The sequence below is a fragment of the Malus domestica genome, chromosome 12, assembly GCF_042453785.1.
Source record: "Malus domestica chromosome 12, GDT2T_hap1".
Classification (NCBI taxonomy): Eukaryota; Viridiplantae; Streptophyta; class Magnoliopsida; order Rosales; family Rosaceae; genus Malus; species Malus domestica.
Window position 1 is genome coordinate 3,470,431 of NC_091672.1, and position 21,147 is coordinate 3,491,577.

At 38.4% G+C, this 21,147-nt stretch overlaps 2 protein-coding genes and 1 long non-coding RNA gene across 4 annotated transcripts; 2 read left to right on the top strand and 1 right to left on the bottom strand.

Moving 5' to 3' along the window:
- The first annotated feature begins 243 nt into the window (after positions 1 to 243).
- Positions 244 to 10,076, top strand: LOC103449492 (probable UDP-N-acetylglucosamine--peptide N-acetylglucosaminyltransferase SPINDLY). Its single transcript, XM_008388816.4, has 18 exons — positions 244 to 802; positions 1,262 to 1,716; positions 1,876 to 2,037; positions 2,131 to 2,306; positions 2,426 to 2,501; positions 3,516 to 3,644; positions 3,745 to 3,864; positions 3,964 to 4,032; positions 4,118 to 4,199; positions 4,600 to 4,694; positions 5,301 to 5,365; positions 5,723 to 5,921; positions 6,402 to 6,596; positions 7,008 to 7,102; positions 7,226 to 7,361; positions 7,525 to 7,742; positions 8,238 to 8,365; positions 9,275 to 10,076. The coding sequence occupies exons 2-18, from the start codon at positions 1,306 to 1,308 to the stop codon at positions 9,667 to 9,669; spliced, it is 2,751 nt and encodes a 916-aa protein (XP_008387038.2). The 5' UTR covers positions 244 to 802; positions 1,262 to 1,305; the 3' UTR covers positions 9,670 to 10,076.
- A 473-nt stretch (positions 10,077 to 10,549) lies between these two features.
- On the bottom strand, positions 10,550 to 13,634 carry LOC103449493 (peptidyl-prolyl cis-trans isomerase CYP18-2). Of its 2 annotated transcripts, none has more exons than XM_008388817.4 (6): positions 13,233 to 13,634; positions 13,007 to 13,102; positions 12,857 to 12,918; positions 12,636 to 12,769; positions 11,892 to 11,976; positions 10,550 to 10,941 (listed from the first exon to the last, which is right to left on the bottom strand). In XM_008388817.4, exons 1-6 carry the CDS (start codon positions 13,302 to 13,304, stop codon positions 10,896 to 10,898), a joined length of 495 nt encoding a protein of 164 aa, XP_008387039.1. In that variant the 5' UTR covers positions 13,305 to 13,634; the 3' UTR covers positions 10,550 to 10,895. The 2 variants fall into 2 exon arrangements, with proteins under 2 accessions (XP_008387039.1, XP_028946187.2); XM_029090354.2 differs by lacking the exon at positions 10,550 to 10,941 and adding an exon at positions 11,648 to 11,825 and having other exon boundaries at positions 13,233 to 13,402.
- Positions 13,635 to 18,804: 5,170 nt separating this feature from the next.
- On the top strand, positions 18,805 to 20,839 carry LOC114819260 (uncharacterized). The gene is made up of 3 exons (XR_011574315.1): positions 18,805 to 18,936; positions 19,165 to 19,261; positions 20,704 to 20,839. It is a non-coding gene; the product is annotated as an uncharacterized lncRNA (long non-coding RNA).
- Positions 20,840 to 21,147: the final 308 nt, after the last annotated feature.

Here is a 21,147-nt window from a genome sequence, read left to right on the forward strand (position 1 = left end):
AAGATTTTGAAGAATTTTTTGATTTTTTTTTTCAAACAAAACCATTATGATCCTGATTTGTGCATTACGTTACTAATCACGTTGCTAATACATGCGAGTGTCGATTGTTTGATACATTGTTTAAATGAATTTTACTTATTTTTAAAACAGATATATCTCGTAACGTAACTTTTTTTTGTTTTATTTATTCGCTCATGTTTCCTTTTTCTTTATAAATACTTTATCAGAATTAATGTGTCAAACACCAAATATCCCGTGTAGAGCCAGATCACATTGGCCACAATGGTAGAAAGGCAAAGATGTCATTCCGTCTAGGGGCTTTTTGGGGCTCGCCGACAATGACACTGCCCGTAATTCACACGCCGAGTCGCCTTGCGTTTTGCGCGGTACAAAGACTCACTTTTAGCGCAGTGGCATAAATGCAAATACCGATCACAAACAGGGTTAACGACAAAGACACTCACAAACGTCGTGATTAACGGGACACACTCTCTCTCCCCCCTCTCCCTCCGCCTCCTCCTGGGTTTTCTGAGACACAGTCAATTCGACCTCTGTGTCTGAAGAGAGCCCGAGAGGCCGGCGCAGGGTTTCTCTACTGTTTACCGTAAAACAGTAAAACCCCACTCTCTTTCTCTCTCTCGTCTCTCTCGTCTCTCTCTCTCTCTAGCTACAAGTGGCCATTTACCAAGGAGCTCTGAGTTGGCTCCGGCGGACGCCATAGCCGTGGCCTAATCTCAGCCGTTGATCCCTCGCCATTTCCCGCTCTATTTCGGCACAGCAGGGAGCACCTCCGGCTCCAACTGTACGCTTCAAATTTCCCAGTTTTCCATTTGTTTATTTTTCCCTCTCGTTTTACTTCTTCCTTAATGCCGTCTTTTCAGTTTAATATCGTGTTTATGTTCTAAAAGACCATGTCTTTTTATCGGTACGTGATCCCGGTGTATTGGGGTTTGGTTGCTTACTCAATGATCGGTTGGTTTCAGTGGAGTGGCTGACTGTGATCGCCCTAATTCAATTAGGGTTTGGAATTGTGGTTAATGGGGGTGTTTAGAATAGGTAATTAGGTTTTGCAGGGACTTGTTTTGATAGTAATGCTGCTACATGGCTACCTAACTTAGTTTGAGAGTCGATTTCTCGAGCCTTTGTCCAAGTCAGGATTGTACTGAATTTTCAATGTCTTGGGTTTTTGATTGGCTTATGTGAAATTTTGAATTTCAAGTTCGCTGTTAGAACCGAATGTTTATGTCGAATTTGTATGTAGGTTGGTTTTGTTCCAAAAAAAAGGGAGCTTTTATCGATACGCAAATGGCATGGACGGAGAAAGATGTTGGTAATGTGAGAAATGGAGAGCCGGCCGGAGAGAATGGATTCTTGGATGGTTCGCAGCCTTCTCCTAGTACCAGTGGTTCTATAGTTGTTGGAGTTCCGGCAGGGAAGGTGTTTGAAGTGAAAGATGCTCTTTCTTATGCCAACATTCTTCGTTCGAGGAACAAGTTTTCTGATGCTCTAAGTCTTTACGAGACTCTGTTGGAGAAAGATCCCGGAAACGTGGAGGCTCATATTGGAAAAGGAATATGCTTGCAGATGAAGAATATGGGAAGGCTTGCTTTTGACAGTTTCGCAGAAGCCATCAGGTTGGACCCACAGAATGCGTGCGCTCACACACATTGTGGAATTTTGTACAAAGACGAGGGTCGTCTAAGGGAAGCTGCCGAGGCATGATCCTGTTACTTAACTTTCTATTTTTATGGAAAAGAAAAGAAACAGTATTTCTCTTGATCTGTTTTCTACTACTTTTTTGTGCTTTGATGATTGATTATTTATGATTGAAGTTATGAAATTTTACCAGTTACTATTCAATTTTTCTTGGAACAGTCTTATCAAAAAGCTCTAAAAGCAGATCAATCCTACAAACCTGCTGCGGAATGCCTAGCCATTGTATTAACCGATCTTGGAACAAGCTTAAAGCTTGCCGGAAATACTCAAGAGGGACTGCAGAAGTATTATGAAGCTTTGAAGACAGATCCGCACTATGCTGTAATTTAATATTCTCCTTCCCCCTTTTAACCTTTATTTTTCTTGTTTACTGTTCTTACAAATTTGTATTCTTACCTCACTCTGGAAATGCAGCCTGCATATTATAACCTTGGTGTTGTCTACTCCGAAATGATGCAATTTGACATGGCCCTTACTTGCTATGAGAAGGCTGCATTGGAGAGGCCGATGTATGCTGAAGCATATTGCAACATGGGTGTCATTTACAAGAATCGTGGTGACTTGGAGTCTGCTATTGCTTGCTACGAGAGGTAGTCTACTGTTTGCGTTCCTCTTGTCATTCTAAGTTGGGGCTTGCATATATATAACTGTAAATCTGTTTGATGATCTATGCTGATGCGTTTCTTGGTTGGTTGCTATGCTTTACCAGGTGTCTTGCTGTTTCGCCAAACTTTGAGATTGCAAAGAATAATATGGCAATAGCATTGACAGATTTAGGAACAAAGGTGATATTTCGTTATTTTTTTTCATTTTGGATTCTTCCCTTATTGATATTTTGGTTTGTTGTAATCGACTACATTACTCTTACGTGTTTTCCTATAAAACTTACATTTTGGTTTTGCTACCTAATTTTTACTCTCTGTTCATCATTGTTTTGTCGGGTTTATTGACTAATGATTGGTTTGGTGAAGAAGTGGACGATTTTGTTTATTGTGCTTTGGTCCGAAGAGAATTTGTGTCCTAGAGGCAGTGTCGAATTCATTGCACTTTCCATGTCACTAGGTGCTCCCTGACATTTTTGTGCTAAGATTACACCAAAAGAAATGTGCACTGAAATGAATTTAATCAATCCTCAATGATAAATCCGTTCGGTAAGACAAATTAGGTTTGCCAATCCCAAGATATGCTCACACCATGGACATAGGTTGTAAACTTTTAACTATGCATATTGTTTTCTCGATGAGCACTAATTATCCGTATTTGACATAGATAAAAGAGATATTAAATGGTGAAAATCATTGAAGCATTTTGTACAGAGTGTATAGTCCTAACTTTTTAGTGTTTCTATTTAAAGAGAATACTGTTTAAAATGCAGAAATGCTTTATTTGTTGCTCATAAATTTCATTTATCCATATTTGTGGTTGCTTAAATTTCCACAACTGAAAAGGGTGGCTAGACTCTGGTGATCTCATTATATAATTCCTTAAACATTTTTAATTGACTATTTTTTTACTAAATTAACTTAATCAGTAACATCCATGAAGAAATATTAGTGGTCAAACCTGAGTTGGATTTACTTTGTGTGAGATAAACATGATGTGCTAAGTATTAGCTGCAATGAACCCAAATGTTTTTGTTCTCTAGAATCTTTCGTCATCTGTTCGGTCTATCTATTTTTGTTTTGTGAAGATGATAACACCACTAGCTTATTTTCTTGAAATTTTTATATTTCTATTTTCTCATTATGAATTTCCAATTTTCTACATCTGATTTTGGATTCAGCAACATGTCTATTTAGGTTAAATTGGAAGGAGACATTGATCAAGGCATATCCTATTACAAGAAGGCTTTGTATTATAACTGGCATTATGCTGATGCTATGTACAATCTTGGGGTTGCTTATGGTGAAATGCTTAAATTTGACATGGTAAATGTTTTTCTGTAAGGGGGAACTCTTATTTGGATGTGTTTTCTTTATGGTTTAGTCAGTTCTACATCGTTTGGGTAATCAATTTCTGTTTATGCAGGCAATTGTGTTCTATGAACTTGCTTTCCACTTCAATCCCCATTGTGCAGAAGCATGCAATAATTTGGGAGTAATATACAAAGATCGAGACAACCTTGATAAAGCAGTAGAGTGTTATCAGGCAATTTTTGATACTTGTACAAAAACATTCTTTCTTTTATCCCTTCTAAAATACTGAATGAATGACATTACCATCATCCCATTTGTTATCAATTTGCAGTTGGCTTTGTCAATCAAACCAAACTTCTCACAATCGTTGAACAATCTTGGTGTTGTCTACACTGTTCAGGTTGAATTTTAAACCCTTTAATGTGTCAGACTCTAGAATGTCTATACATCAAACAGTTGCTGACTGCCCTTTTTGCTATTGGCAGGGTAAAATGGATGCTGCTGCAAACATGATTGACAAAGCTATAATTGCAAATCCCACATATGCAGAAGCATACAACAACTTAGGTCGCTCTCTTTTTCTTTCTTACTGTTGTCTTTGGACCTTATGTTTTGAAGTGATTGATGGAATTCAAGTACATCTTAATATAAAATTCGAATAAATACTATATTTATTTATTTTGTTAAAGAGCACGAGATCTTTCAAAAGGTGCAGTCTATTAAAGTAAGAATTCTTATGATAATGCCAAATTCCTATTTTGAGAGAGCCCCATATTGAAATCAATGTTTCCTACTCGCCTAATTTAAGGAAATGGGGAAAGGTCCTGTGACTGCGAGTGATATTTCATAAACAGCATCTAGAACTTCTATACTTGTTCCCTTGTGGTGGATTATGTTTCATTTTGCTATAATTATTTTTTATTTGAATTTTTTTCTATATTAATTTTTCTTTATCATTTAAGTACAGGGGTACTCTACCGAGATGCTGGAAATATTACTCTCGCTATTGGTGCATATGAGGAATGCCTCAAAATAGATCCTGATTCCCGAAACGCAGGCCAGGTATTAATACTCTAGACTCTCATGGGATTTACTCACAAGAGTGCAAAGTTTTTTTTTTTTCATGCTGTTGTAGGTTATACCTGTAACATCTAGCATGTTGATTTTTTTTTTCTTTATAACGACTGTTGGTGCCTTAACTTGATAGCTTGGCTAATATATTTCCTGTAGCTAAGTTGGGTTTGTATTTGTTAGAGCTGCTAGTTGGTGAATTTGAAACCTTAGCTCTTGTTCATCACTTGATATTTGACATATCTTTTATGATTATTAATTTATTAGAACTTGCATGAGTACCACGTGTGGAAAGTTGTTCTTATCTTAAGATTTTCATTGAACATGTTACTTTTTCTTGCCAATTCCTTGAAGGTTATGGTATATTGATTTTCCCCTGAGCTCCTGCACCTTCATTTCTTCTTCCATGGTTTCTTCCAAGAACTTTCTTTTTAGATTGATCATCAATGAAATTCTAAGATATCTTGGTTGTAGTTTGAGGAAGCAGCTAAATGAGTGTTTATTTTTTAATTGTAGCTGCTTCCTGATGTCTCCTACTGAAGAAGGTCTTTGCAAGTATTGGTTTTAATCTCTACATGCCTGACCATTTTTTTGCAGAATCGATTGCTTGCAATGAACTACATAAATGAAGGACTTGATGATAAACTTTTTGTCGCTCACAGGTCTCAACTAATCCCTCTTTAACTTTACATGATTACTTTCCCTCCTCTCTTATTCAGTGAATGTAATAAGCTTCATATAAAAAGAAAAGAAATTGACTATAAATAAAAACATTGGTACATTTTGAAGCTATAGCCTAGTCTCATAGTTATATAGCTATTTAAAAAAAAAAAAAATTAACATTACCTTTATAATAAAGTTACTTTATAAATGTTTTGTCTAGTGTTAGGACAATTGTAGTCTTCTTATTGGTGTTTATATATTCTTTTTTATGTTCTTGCCAATTTCACAGCAGTGTTTAACCTTTAAATCGCGAGTTGTAGATTTGTTGATGCTCAGTTGAATTTATTTACATGCAGGGACTGGGGTAGGCGCTTTATGAGGTTATATCCACAGTACACTTCATGGGACAATCCAAAAGATCCAGAACGACCCCTTGTGATTGGATACGTGTCTCCTGATTATTTTACGCATTCTGTTTCATATTTCATAGAAGCTCCGCTTGCCCACCATGAATACACAAAGTACAAGGTGGTTGTGTATTCTGCAGTAGTGAAGGTATTGATCTTCTTCATTTTATTTTTACATTCATCCATGTTAGTTGTCCATTTTATGTTTAAAGTTGAGCTTCCTGTAGACCGTGTCTTAACTTTTTCATTTGCAGCTTTTGCCAGAATTATACTCTGTGCTTTCAGTTCTCGTTATAACACATTTTCTAAAACCATATGTTTAATGAGAACTTGTCATCATACCATATACTTATTTTTGTTTTCCTCATCTCCTGTCTTCATTTCTTCCCTGTCCGGCTGTCCCCTAACCAAATAGACCTACTATCCTAGGATTTGTCAAAAATTGCTTAGTTAATTCTCAGTTGGTCGTAAGTCACATGTTCTCTTGAAAGTATCATTTAATTTTTTTATATATTTAATTTCATGCTGTTATAAAGTTAATAACTTTTGGTTGTCTATAAGATCAAATACTGTATGAGATATTTTATCCCACACACAATTCGGAATTGACTTTTATATAATGTCACAGGCAGACGCCAAGACTATTAGGTTTCGGGAGAAAGTCTTGAAAAAGGGTGGGATTTGGAGAGATATATATGGGATTGATGAAAAGAAGGTTGCAAGCATTATTAGAGAAGATAAGGTTGATATCCTGGTGGAACTTACTGGCCATACAGCAAACAATAAATTGGGAACAATGGCATGCAGGCCCTCACCTGTTCAGGTATGTTGAAAGGTGTTCTATCCGTTCTCAGGCAGTTGGCTTTAAACGTGTTCTTGTTTTCTGTGTATCTTTCTTTGTTGACTTTTATCTTATAGACTTACAGTATAATATACAACGTATTTTATAATTGTTGCAAATCTAGATTTTTTTTTCCTTTTGGCCTCAGCAAATCTGAAAGTTGAGGAAGTTCAAGATAAATCTTTATCCTAGAACAGGCGGTTGTGGTTTTCCTTTTTATTGGGCAACTTTCAAAGCATTGTGAGATGCTTTATATATTGAAGCCTAATATATTCCTTTTCAGTCCGAAAATGACGCCTCCCGTTAAATTTGTTCCTTTCATTTTCATGTGCCTCACTCAGTTTACGGGATTGTTTTCTTTAAGTAGCTAACCTTCTATTGCTGGATTTACAGGTGACCTGGATTGGCTACCCAAACACAACTGGTTTGCCGGCAATTGATTATAGAATCACAGATTCTCTGGCCGATCCTCCTGATTCAAAGCAGAAGTAAGTCTAGTACCATTTACTCCTATGATAATTACTCTTTTTCTTCTGGATTCAAGGATGAGTATCTGATAGAGAGTAGGTAGTACTGGTACATTTTTAGTAACCGTCTGTTTTTTTGGTCAGGCATGTTGAGGAGTTGGTTCGATTACCCGATTGCTTTCTTTGTTACACACCTTCCCCTGAGGCAGGGCCTGTTATGCCCACTCCTGCTCTTTCCAATGGCTTTGTTACTTTTGGTAGCTTTAATAATCTGGCGAAGGTATTATTTAGGTTTCTTTTTTTCTCTTGGTAATCAAGCATATAGCTGCAGCCATAAGCAATCTTATCACGTATTATATTATAAAACTCTTGTTTCTTACCGGAAAAAGGATTACATTTGTATAATGTTTTTTTCTCACTACTCTTTTCTCCCCTCTTATTAGATCACTCCAAAAGTGCTACAAGTTTGGGCAAGAATTCTTTCTGCAATTCCGAATTCTCGCCTTGTGGTGAAGTGTAAGCCTTTTAGTTGTGATAGTGTGAGAGAGAGATTTCTTTCAACATTGGAGCAGCTGGGGTTGGAACCTCTACGTGTTGATCTTCTGCCTCTAATTTTACTCAACTACGATCATATGCAAGCCTATTCTCTCATGGACATTAGGTAAATTGGAGATATTTTTTCTTACATTTGGAAGGACAATAGTGTTACTAGTGTCAAAGTTTGTTTATATTTCTTGTCTATTTATCTCGCTTGGATGGTCAAGGGGAGCAATTTTCCCATGTGTGGGCTCATTTCCTCTGGATTCTTTAATTATTGTGCAGTCAAACAAAAATGAGCGTATGAAGTAATTTTTACTCAGGCAAACAGGAGACTTGATCTTGACTAGTAAAGATCAATTAATCTAGTTTTTAGAGTCACTCTGAAAATAAGTTAAAGAAGGAACAAAAAACAATTAAGTTGACCTGACAATAATGTGAATAGAGCAACTTGCGATGCTTTGTAGAAATTAGAGAACCATTCCAGAACTTCTGATGTGCATGCAATAAAGTTTTACTGGATTCTGACCTGCTGGCGGCACATTTTAGGAAGGGTTTCACTTGTTACTGTTGGATCTTGTTTGGAGGTTCTAACCGAATTTATCTTCTCTATATGTAGTTTGGATACTTTTCCATATGCTGGAACAACCACAACATGTGAATCCTTATACATGGGAGTCCCGTGTGTTACTATGGCTGGTTCAGTACATGCACACAACGTTGGTGTTAGTATTCTCAGCAAAGTTGGTAAGTGTTTCTTTTCCTCCTTTTTTAATCAATGTCTTTCTGGTGTACCAAGTACCATGCATGGTTGCTCTGAAGAGACCTATTTCTTTATTTGCCTTATTGTTGGTTGCATATTTTGGTTTATATCTCCCATATGGTTAAGAAGAGAGAATATGTGTCACAAGCTCTAGGACACCTGAGATCAATTCTCACTGTGACAGGCACAAACTTCGTAAACATTCTCCAAACTTGACTAGGTAAAGAGACGCACCAGTTTAAAAATAAATTCCTTCAATATTGAACTTTTGATGGATGTGCACATGGGCGGATCCACCTTGGGGCAAGGTGGGTCAGCTGACCCCCACAAGCTCAGAAATCCTCTATGGAAGAGCTGGGCGCTGCCCTTTGAACCTTGAAAGCTGCCCTCCAACTGCGCTTCGAATTGTCTTTATGGGCCTTGGGCAGGGTAGCTGCTATCGTCGTGCCTTTTGTATGCGTTGCTATGGGCATCTGTCAATAGGCTAACTTCGCATTTGTTGGCACTTGTTGGCGTATGTCGGCATGCTCGCTCAAAAGCTATTGACATTAGTCGACAAGCTCTTGGCATTTGTTGGCACTTGTCGGCATCTATCGGCATGCTCGCTCAAAAGCTATTGACATCAGTCAACATGCTCGGAAGTTGTTGGCATCTATTGACAGGCATGCAATATGAGGCAAATGACGTTAGGCCTACTAAAGCTCGATGAAATGCCAATTTGCATGCTATTCAGTTCAAAAAAATTTGCACGCTGTTCGCTATTCTTGCTGACTCCCAATAATATTTCCTGGATGTGCACGTCTTACTGTCATTCTGCATGTGTGTTCTTGTTAATGATTGATCATTGTTTTACCGCTGATAGAACCTAACCGATTAAAGTGAACTAAATACAGGGTTGGGAAATCTGATTGCTAAAAGTGAGGATGAATATGTCCAGTTGGCAGTGCAGCTGGCCTCTGACATCACAGCGCTTTCGAATTTGAGAATGGGTCTCCGGGACCTTATGGCCAGGTCACCTGTCTGTGATGGACCAAAGTTTACCTTTGGGCTGGAGTCTGCATACAGGAGCATGTGGCACAGTTACTGCAAAGGTGATGTGCCATCACAACGGCAAATGGAAATGCTACAAGAGGAAGTAATCGCTGAAGATCCAGCTGCTGGAGTCTCTGATCCAACAAGTATTACAACACCAAGAGAAGGCCCTCCTGGATCTATTAAGACTAATGGATTTGGTCCTCTTCCACAGCCTGTGCTTAACCCCTCTACTTGTGAAGAGAATGGAGTCTGATGGGTACATACCTGAGGCGTTGGTACGGAGTACAAAGCCATATTGCTGTTCTGGGTGATTTGATCTGCCTATAGTGGAATTGAGTCTGGTTGTAACGATGGAAGCACTATGTTTACCTGCCCAGGATCACATTTTTTTGGGAAACAACTGCTGGCAGCACTCGGAGTGGATATTATTATGCGCAAGAAATACGTCTTTCTATGCTTGACCCATGAAAGAAAGAGGTGATGCTATGAGCTTATATCTTAGTTAGCTGTCTGCAATTTTTCCCGACTATATAATTGTGGTTTGTAAATTGTAAGAGAGCCTTTTTTTCTAATTTTGTAGCTTTTGCGTGTATGATTTTTAAACAGCATAGTTGGTATGTCAGATTACCTACTCATTTCCTGGTTTGGTTAACAGTTAAATCCCGCCTTCTCTCTCATAGTTCTACGATTTAATCAACCTGTTTGCAGATGGATTTTGTGTGTAAAGTTTAGCGTGTCTCGACGCTATGATTCGCGGAATGTTTGTTCTTCGTGTAATAAGATTTACCCGCTCTTCCGATACTAGTATAATCTTCTGAAAGGCCTGCACTGCCTGTGTGTGTCACAAATGAAGGATGTTAACGCTTACATTTCTGCTTTCTCCTTCTCCATTCATCCTCTTGTTTATGTTCCTTGATTCTCATTTTATTATTCCGTTCGAAGGCTAGAAAAAAAGGACTGCAAGGCTGAAAAGGGAAGCGAGAAAATCACTTCTCCAAATCAATGCAATTGCCGTAAGGATTGGTAATTACATTTCGAGCATGGGTTGGAAGAAGGTGATTCATTTTCATCAGTGCGGGAATCGAAGACACGAAATTTTGGAACATCTTTCAACATTGAGAAGAGAAAAATGCTAGTTGGTAAAGACGATGTTTATTTGAGCGTTCCCGCCTCGTACAAGTCGGGGGAGAGAATTCTTAAAAGTGTAGAACTATTAATCAAATTGTGTTAGGTGCCAAATATAAAGGTTCAGTCTAGTGAACAATCACTCCCCCTTTTCACCATTAGTATCCCTGTATGACTGAAATACACCCACCAGCCAACATTGTTATCCGTCGATACAAAATATCCAACTTGTTGAAGCTTTATCCAATTAACTTGTTGAAGCTCTATCGCTTTATCGTTAACAGAAGCTTTGCAATTTGATCACTCTGGTGGATCAAGGCACGTCTTCATCAAGCTCTCGAACAAAGAAGATGTCTAATCTTTGACAGATGTTCGTAGTATCTTCACATCATGCACCGGCCTGTATTAAGAACAAAATCATGTCAGATCGAGTTTTGAACAAATCATGCAAACTAAAGTCTTCTAAAGAAGTGTATTACAAAGGCACAATGATTAGAAATAAAACTTACAGGCCGGTGATCATAGGCGATTAATTGCAAAAGTTACAAATCTAAGTATGACAAGGTGCTATAATCACTTACAAAACTAAACCTAAAATCTCTTAATATATTAGATCACATTCGGGAAGACAGTTAAGTTTCTAACTAATCACTTATTTACCACTTCTCCACAACATTTTTCTAAGTGAAAACGACAGACTCTTACAATTGGTACTGTTAAAAATTGACAATATTCAATAATTTATCATCATTTCCAAACTATTTGGAGAATTGAGACAATCAATTAAAACTGTTGGACATATCTTCCTATGATTGCCTATATCCAAAATCACAACCAGATTTACCACTTGCTCCTATGACTGAAAACATAGTATAACAAATTTGAGTCCACATTTATGTATCCGAAAAAGAAAATAGTCAACGGCTTAACTTGCTCAAACATAAGACATCATTGCTTGACATCTCTTTTTCTTCCTTCAGTTCTAAAAGAAGTTTAACTCATACCATAAGAGATTCCTCTCGCAGATTTTATGAGACATTGTAGCTTAGCTTACTATGTCACATGAGCCGGAAACATTTATAAAAAAAATATTGAAATTCACATCAGAAGATAATCTTAGGACGTCATCATGATAATTTGCTCCTCCAAGACCAAAATAGTTACCAAGTTACATTCTGAAGTTTCAAACTCAGAATCTTAATTTTTTCGGTTTGGTGCAGTGAACCACAACAGACTGAGAAACTTAAGAGGATCCGGCAGTGTGACCAACCATTTGCAGGAAAACTGCAAACAGTAGAAGGCCATTTATCTGTGTCAAATATCAAGAAATACAACTGAGAGAAGGCATACCTATCAGTATTATCAGTTTGGACACTGCCAAGTCTTTTGATGAACTCCATTCCTGTGCAGATCCTTCCAAATATTGTGTGCTTTCCTGAATAAAAGCAGAAACGTCAGGCAAATTACTATCAGTGGAAGGCAAATTTTCACTGCATGAAATTGTACTGATGAAAGAGAACCTTCCCTGCTCTCACACTGGTCATTAAGTTTTGTTAAAGATAACTCAACGGGAACAAACAAATAAATCCAAGTAAACAGCATTTAGGCTAAAAGGATGGAATACTGTCATAAAGAGGTCAATTTATAGCTCCAACAGAATCCTAACAGTGATGGTATAGATTATCAAGGTCATCTATAGCTTAAAGGTTCCTGTACACAAAAACAGCCCAATACACATAACTATCTCCAGATTGCGTGTGCATGTCAGATCGTAAAATGCTCATAGAAAAATCACAAAGAAATAATATTATGGCAAGAACTGTTTTCAGTCTCCAGACATTTCCATAGGTCACAGAGCAATGAACTGAAATCTTGTTTCTTATCCCACTTACATGTGCACCTAATGACATTGTATGCAAAGATATGTACCCATGAGAACGCCAAAAACGTTTACTGCTAAGGATCAGTTTTATGCAGATTAAGTAAAATGAAAGGCCAAATACTGCATAGATAGTACATATTAAGAAAAAAGGATTCCAACTAGTTTGATAAATCATAAAACAGTCTAAACATTATGAGTAAAAATTATATTACCGTCCAGTGACGGGCACGGTGCCAATGTGATAAAGAACTGGCTTCCATTTGTATTTGGACCAGCATTCGCCATCGATAAGATGCCAGCTCCAGTATGCTTCAACTCTTGTTTTATCTCATCCTCAAACTTTCCCCTGAAACCCATCATACAAAACAGGTTCTTCACTATGTTTCTCAAATATAATTAAAATTGGGAGGTTTTTAAGGGGAAATTTTTTTACCCATAAATGGATTCTCCACCCCTTCCTGTCCCAGTGGGATCACCACCTTGCACTATGAAATCCTACACCAATTCCAATTCAACCATCACTAAAATCTATAAATATATATAAACAATATTTATATAAAATACAAAGCAGAAAATATGAAACCTTGATGATTCTGTGGAATTTGACATTGTCGTAATACCCCCTGCGAGCGAGCTCGATGAAGTTCCTGCAAGTCCTCGGCGCGTGCTTGTAGTAAAGCTACGATTTTCAACGATTAGAAAACAAAATTAATGTCAAAGATGCAAACTTTATGGATTGAATTATCTGTTTGGTTACTGAGAAAGTGAAAGAAAGTTGAAGGGAAAGTTTGGGAAGAAAGAGAATTTACCTCGACGGTGAAGTTGCCAATGGTGGTTTCTAGAGTGACCTCCGGCGGCCCTCCTTCTTTGCTTGCCCACATCTTTCGTACTCGAAGATTCTCAGGGACTCAGAGCGGAAGGCTTCAACTAGTAAAACGGTTTAAAGACCTAAACCCCATTGGGAAATCAAGCGGATTAGATCCTCTGCCAGATATTTCCTATGCAAAACTTTTGACCGTCACCGTTCAAAAACATCAATGGTTCAGATTCTGCCACATTTCTACATTAAATTGCCCATTTTGCCCTTTTACATACACGGCGTCGTACTTTTCGAATTTGTGGTTTAAGCCTTGGGTTTCTGTTCTTGTTTAATTTTAATCAAAGTTTCAATCTTTTCATGAAAATTTGAAAAAGCTGTTGATATTGGTACTGGGTTTCTGTTTGATAAGTTTGATTGTCCTTTTCGTTGTAGGACTCTATTACTTAGGATTGTTTTGTTTTCAATAAGTTCCTATTATGTAGGAAGACTTGTTCTACGTAGACTATTTCCTCGTGCACGTTACCACTTTCCGTTAGTGTGGATCGTTGGCTGTTTTTTAGGGTTTCGTTAACTATGTAAGGCTATATAATAGCCAACGTTTCTATTCAATAAACAAGTTATTCTCCCAGTTTGCTTGAGTCAGTTGCAGTATTGCTCTTGGTATTTTTGTTCTGGTTCCCAACAAACTGGTATCTGAGCCCCTTACTGGGGCCTGAGAACCGGAAAGCTGCAGCTTTTGAGTGACTTCAAACACAAGAGAGAAAGAGAGGAAAAATGACTTCTGAAGGAAGCTTCGTACAACCTTCCATTCCACGTTTTGATGGTCATTATGACCATTGGAGCATGCTCATGGAAATTTTCCTTCGCAGCAAGGAGTATTGGAGTTTGATTGAAACTGGTTATGAAGAACCAGCAAAGGGGGCGCAACCTATATCAGAAGCACGACAGAAAGAGGTTGATGCAGTGAAACTCAAGGATCTTAAACCAAAAAACTATCTTTTCCAGGCAATCGATAGGAGCATCCTAAAGACGATGTTGGAAAAGGACACCTCCAAGAAGATCTAGGATTCCATGAAGACGAAATATGAAGGGAATGCACGAGTGAAGCGCTCAACTCTTCAAGCCCTACAGAGAGACTTTGAGACACTTGAGATGAAGGTTAGTGAAACAATCACTAACTATTTTGCTAGAGTGATGACAGTAGCAAACAAGATGAGAGTGTATGGGGAGCCTATGACTGACGTCACGATCTGTGAAAAAATCCTGCGATCTCTCACGGACAAATTTAATTATATAGTTTGTTCGATTGAGGAATCTAGGGACTTGGATGCAATTACCGTTGATGAGCTTCAAAGCTCGCTCACTGTACATGAGCAAAAATTTCACAGAAGCAGCGGTGTGGAGCAAGCTCTGAAGGCAACAACTGATGCCAAAACTGAGGGAGGTTTCAGCAATCATAGAGGACGAGGGTGTGGAAGAAGTAACTATAGAGGACGAGGACGTGGAAGAGGAGGCCAAGAGGTGTTCAACAAAGATACGGTGGAATGCTACAAGTGTCATAATCTTGGGCACTTCCAGTATGAATGTCCTAAATGGGATAAGGAGGCTAATTATGCAGAAGTGAATGAAGAAGATATGTTGTTGATGTCATATGTGGAGGTACATGAACGGACTGATGCTTGGTTTCTTGACTCTGGATGTTCCAACCATATGTGTGGCAATCGGGATATCTTCACAAACCTAGATGAAAGCTTTGTTCATTCAGTTAAATTGGGGAACAACAGTAGGATGAATGTGGTTGGCAAGGGCATGCTGTTTTTAAATGGAATCAATCATGTTGTCAATGAGGTGTACTATGTTACAGAGCTCAAAAACAATCTCTTGAGCATAAGACAACTTCAAGAAAAGGGCTTGGCTATATTAATTAAAGAAGGAGCATGCAAAATATATCATCCGACTAAGGGTCTGATTATTCAGACTAAGATGAGTAAGAACAGGATGTTTATACTGCTAGCTCAGACTCCAGTCTCTACAAGTGCTCCACCAGAAAGGTGTCTTCACACAAGCTCGCAGGATCTTTTTTATCTTTGGCATCAAAGATATGGTCACCTAAGCTACAAGGGATTGAGAACGTTGCAACAGAAGAGGATGGTTTGTGGACTTCCTCGGCTTCAAACCTCAAATATCACATGCACAGACTGCATTCAAGGTAAACAACATCGTAATGACATGCCAACAAGAAGTACGTGGAGAGCAAGTCAGCCTTTGGAGCTCATTCATGCAGACATATGTGGGCCCATCTCTCCCATATCAAATAGTGGAAGGAGGTATACTTTATGCTTTATTAATGATTTTAGTCGTAAAACATGGGTGTACTTGTTGACAACAAAGAGTGAGGCACTGCATTGCTTCTAGTTTTTCAAAAGAATGGTGGAAAAGGAGAAAGGGCTAAGTGTCAAGTGTCTACGGACAGATAGAGGGGGTGAATTCACCTCAATTGAATTCACTAATTTTTGCAAAGAAAATGGAATCAAGAGGCAGTTAACCACTGCCTACACGCCGCAACAAAACGGGGTGGCTGAAAGGAAAAATCGAACTGTCATGAATATGGTTCGTTCTATGTTGTCTGATAAGAAGCTCCCAAAAATGTTCTGGCCAGAGGCGGTGAACTGGACTATCTATGTTCTGAATAGATGTCCCATATTATCAGTGAAGGATATCACTCCACAAGAGGCTTGGAGTGGAGTAAAACCCTCAGTCGAGCACTTCCGTGTCTTTGGAAGCCTAGCACATGTCCATGTTCCAGATGTCAAGCAAGGTAAATTAGATGATAAAAGTTTTCCTTGTATTTTATTGGGAGTTAGTGAGGAGTCCAAAGGATATAGATTGTTTGATCCTATAGCCAAGAAAATTGTTGTGAGCATGGATGTTATTTTTTAGGAAGAAAAACAGTGGGATTGGGATGTTAGTTATGAGGGACATATCATGTTAGATTTAGAATGGGGAGAAAATGAAGAAAACATTGAGGGAGAAGAAAGGGTGAGTGAAAATGAAGATGAAAATGGCAGTGGGGCTAGAGAAGAAAGAAATGTGGGTGAGAGCAGTGAAGACACACAGGGTTGTGAAGAGAGAAGTTCTAATGAACTTGGCGAGGATGAAGGGAGGGTTTATGAAGGAAGAGTTAGACGTCCTCCTTCTCACTTAAGTGATTATGTCATTGGAGAAGGGCTAAGTGACGACGAGGTACACATGGTTCAAATCGTGCCAACCGAAGATCCTCTCTATTTTGAAGAAGCAGTGAAAGAAAAGAAATGGAAGCAAGCTATGGACAGTGAGATCAGCGCCATAGAGAAGAATAAAACATGGTCTTTAAGCGAGTTGCCGACTGGAGCAAATAAGATTGGCATCAAATGGGTCTACAAGACCAAGTACAACGAACATGGAAAGATTGACAAGCACAAAGCACGTCTAGTAGCCAAAGGCTACTCACAGAAGCATGGCATAGACTACACAGAGGTCTTCGCACCAGTGGCAAGAATGGACACGGTGAGGATGATTATCGCCTTAGCAGCACAAAAGGGTTGGAGGATTTTCCAGCTAGATGTCAAGTCAGCATTTCTTCATGGAGAGCTGAGTGAAGAGGTCTATATTGAGCAACCAAAGGGTTACGAGAAGGAAGGAAGGGAGCACTTGGTCTACAAACTACACAAAGCATTGTATGGATTAAAACAAGCTCCACGAGCTTGGTTTAGTCGGATCGAGGCGCACTTTATCAAGGAAGGTTTTCAGAAGTGTGACAGTGAGCAAACTTTGTTCACAAAGAAGAATGAAGCAAGAAAGATCATCATTGTAAGTATTTACGTTGATGATTTAATTTTTACTGGTAATGACAAAGACATGATGTGTGAATTCAAAAAGTCCATGTTGAGAGAATTTGATATGACTGATTTGGGAAGCATGAGATTTTTTCTTGGCATTGAAGTACTTCAAAGAACAGATGGTATTTTCATATATAAAAAAAAATATGCCCTGGAGGTCCTAAAGAGATTTGGAATGTTGGAAAGTAATGAAGTAAGCAACTCGATTGTCCCAGGTTTTAAGATCAGTAAGGATGAGAATGGAATTACTGTGGATGAGACATACTTCAAGCAATTGGTGGGAAGCTTAATGTATCTCACTGCCATAAGACCAGACATGATGTTTGTCATCAGTCTCTTAAGTAGATTTATGGCAAGACCAACTGAGCTTTATCTACAAGCTGCAAAGAGAGCTCTTCGATATTTAAAGGGGACGTTGAATTATGGTATTCAGTACAAGAAAGGTGGAGATGATGGACTGTTTGCTTTCACAGATAGTGATTATGCAGGAGATGTGGAGGATAGGAAGAGCACCAGTGGTTATGTGTTCTTGCTAAGTTCGGGTGCTGTGACATGGAGTTCAAAGAAGCAGCCTATTGTTACACTGTCTACTACAGAAGCAGAATTTGTAGCAGCTGCAGTGTGTGCATGTCAAGCAATATGGATGGAGAGGGTGCTGAAGGAGCTTGAGTACAACAATGAGGCGTGTACTCTAATTAGATGTGATAACAGTTCAACCATTAAGCTGTCAAAGAATTTGGTGATGCATGGTCGCAGTAAACATATTGACGTGAGATATCACTTTTTGAGGAATCTCACCAAGGAGGGTTCGATTGCTTTAATTCACTATGGGAGCGAGGATCAGGTGGTAGACATAATGACCAAGCCGTTAAAGGTTGATGTTTTCCAAAGACTTCGAAATATGCTGGGGGTTTGTGAGATTGTTAGTATAAACTAACTCTTTGATGAGAGTAAGTTTAAGGGAGGGATTGATAAGTTTGATTGTCCTTTTCATTGTAGGACTCTATTACTTAGGATTGTTTTGTTTTCAATAAGTTCCTATTATGTAGGAAGACTTGTTCTACGTAGACTGTTTCCTCATGCACGTTACCACTTTCCATTAGTGTGGAACGTGGGCTGTTTTTTAGGGTTTCGTTAACTATGTAAGGCTATATAATAGCCAACGTTTCTATTCAATAAACAAGTTATTCTCCCAGTTTGCTTGAGTCAGTTGCAGTATTGCTCTTGGTATTTTTGTTCTGGTTCCCAACACTGTTCTTGTTTAATTTAAATCTGGTTTTGAGCATATTAATTGAGGATTTTTTGGTTGGTTTTTAATTTAATGGTTGATTAATGATGATTATGCAGCGTGTTAGTCGGCCAAAAAGAGGAATTAACGAGTGGCTTCACCGGCTTCCACTTCCTCTCCATAAAAAGTTGATGCCTTTGCTTCTTTCTGCTGGAAAAATAGGTACTTGATTATTCTCCTTCATGCTGCACCTGCAATGTTAATTCTGCTAATCAATTCTTCCTGTAAATTTCGCAAGAGTTGTTATTAACTTTTATAAGGAATAATTTGTGTCTTGAGGAGTGCAGGATTACATTTTTCGGGTACTGATAGCAGTTCCCAATTTCATTTCTACTGTAATTTCTGTCATGCATGGTGGGGTACTAGTGGATTTCATGTAAGCCCCACATGCATTGATCAGTTGAAGGAAAAATGGTTGAACTGTTGGCTGTTTCTTCTGAAAATGGTGCTAACTCAGGCCTCTCATCTGATATTCCGGAAGCTGATGCAAAGTAGATTGCTGAAACGGCTCGTCGAACATTCGACAAGTATGTGTGTGGCTACTTCTTTTCCGGGTTTTCGTAATTGAATCTAGAAATTTGAACTTTTTGTCAAGTTCTATTAGTTGGATAGGTGGTACGTTGCTTGTGCTTCATCATCCTCACAAGCTCATACAACATGTATGATATTATTTCAAATGTAGGGTAATTTTTAGTTTTGTTCAGTAATTTCTTTATTAGTAAAAGATTTATATGCCTGCTTTATTGTCTGTCCAGAGATGGCCCGTTGCTGGTGGTTGCATCTGGTGGGAATACCATTCCTGTTTCAAGCGCCATAAAACAGTTAGCTCCAGAAAATATGTTTCTTGTACAGGTTAAGGTTCAATCTCCCTTAAGAAAGAGATGCATATGATAATATGACTGGTAAAAAACAAAGTGAGGCACTGCACCAGTTCAACATTTGGTTTTATTTTCCTTCACGGACTAGTGAACCCTTCGCGATGTTCTGGTATCATTATTGCCTAATCACCCTTCTCTTTGTTCCTTCCAAAAGGAAAAATCCTCTTTTACTTTGGATGTCTATGTTTGCAACATGTTATACTTCTGATCAGAACATGAAGATTAGCCTCTTATTTATTTGGATTTAAATTATTCTGGAAATACATGTACTTTGGAGAAATGCAATTAACTTTTTTCTTCAATAAAATGGTACATTAGGGTATTGCATAAATTTTACTAGCCACGCGGTAACCTATCTTCTACTTAATAACATATCTTTTCTTTTTTTATTTTATGTTTTGGGGTATGTCATAGTTTCTTCAAATGTTCACTCTTATGGCAGGTTTACGAATCCGTAATCAGAATGAAAATAAGGAGTCCGGTTCCGATTATGGATCACTCTTCTGTTTACTGAAATTGAGAGGAATCAATAGTGTGTGGGACTTACACGAAAAATGGAATTCAATTCCTGAAAACGGAGGAATTGGACTCCCTCCATGGATGAGGTAATTGAATTCCCGGAGGGTGAGGGAATCAGGAATGCATTTTGCATTCCTAGTATGCCCTCTTATCAATCTGCCATCAAGAGATCGCATACGAGATCTCGTCTTCGTCGTTCTGGATTGTCGTCGTTCAGGAGGCGATGGACCAGAGGCTTTGACACCGCCAACACACACCGTCGTTCAGGAGGCGATGGCTCATCGTTGTGCGACGTCGCTTTGACGATTGCGACCTTGGCGATGTCGATGCTCGTGTGGTCTTGACGGCTGGGAGCCGTTCTGGGTTTTTTCTTCTACGGGATAAGAAGATGGATGTGGCTTTGCCGCTTTGTTTACGGCTTTTAATTAGATTATAATTTAATTTATACACAATTAATTAATAATGGACATTTTAACTCTTTACTTTGACTAAATAAATAAAAGTAACTAATTAAAATGCATTTAAACATAAATATAGAATAAAATATTTGATTTGGGACAAGGGTATTTTAGTAATCATACTGGTTTATATTCCGATTCTGATGAATTAGTAAACAGCTTTATAGAATTCTATTTCGATTCCAGACAGTTTTAGTAAACAACTTCAACAAGAATCTGATTCTGATTCCACTTTATTTCAATTCCTCCTCAATCCAATTCCTCTCAATTTGATTACGGATTAGTAAATGCGCCATTAATGTTAATGACAATTTTTTTCTTCTATTTAAATTTTTGTTTAGCTCACTTTGTAACATGGTTCTAATGAAATGACGCATGCAATACTACAGTCCAAGGTTGCATCTGATTCTATTTGTCTCTCTTTGATGACTTGTTCCAGATTCAACATCCAAGGTCGCATGTGGATAGGTTTGATTTGGTGATAGCTCCTCGCCATGATTATTACCCATTGACCCCCCATGCACAGAAGCAAATCCTTGATTTCTTCGGAGGTGGATCACTCCACGTGAACCACCGGGCAAAAGTGTTGTGAGTATCTGCCATCTGGGTGGATTAATACTTGTGCTGGTGTACAAATGTGTTTATAGAATAATTTTGTTGACAGGTTCTCTATTATGAGTTTCAGCTTCTCACTGTTGGAGCTCTTCATCAGGCTGATTTTGCTGCACTTATGAGTGCTGCTTCTGTCTGGCATGCTGAATTGGCACCACTTCCCAAACCTTTGCTTGTGGTTAATACCGGAGGCCCTTAAACTAAGTTTTTCCAGCTAAAAAACTGTTATGATTTAATATTGTCGTTTTTATGATGAAATGCTTTCGATGGA

Coding starts and splice junctions, on each gene's coding strand:
- LOC103449492 (XM_008388816.4), top strand. CDS start 1,306: ATGGCATGGACGGAGAAAGATGTTGGTAATGTGAGAAATGGAGAGCCG. Junction 2,502..3,515: donor TGACAGATTTAGGAACAAAG/GTGATATTTCGT, acceptor ATGTCTATTTAG/GTTAAATTGGAAGGAGACAT. Junction 3,865..3,963: donor AAGCAGTAGAGTGTTATCAG/GCAATTTTTGAT, acceptor ATCAATTTGCAG/TTGGCTTTGTCAATCAAACC.
- LOC103449493 (XM_029090354.2), bottom strand. CDS start 13,304: ATGTGGGCAAGCAAAGAAGGAGGGCCGCCGGAGGTCACTCTAGAAACC. Junction 12,919..13,006: donor AATTCCACAGAATCATCAAG/GTTTCATATTTT, acceptor GAATTGGTGTAG/GATTTCATAGTGCAAGGTGG. Junction 12,770..12,856: donor GGTGGAGAATCCATTTATGG/GTAAAAAAATTT, acceptor GATGGGTTTCAG/GGGAAAGTTTGAGGATGAGA.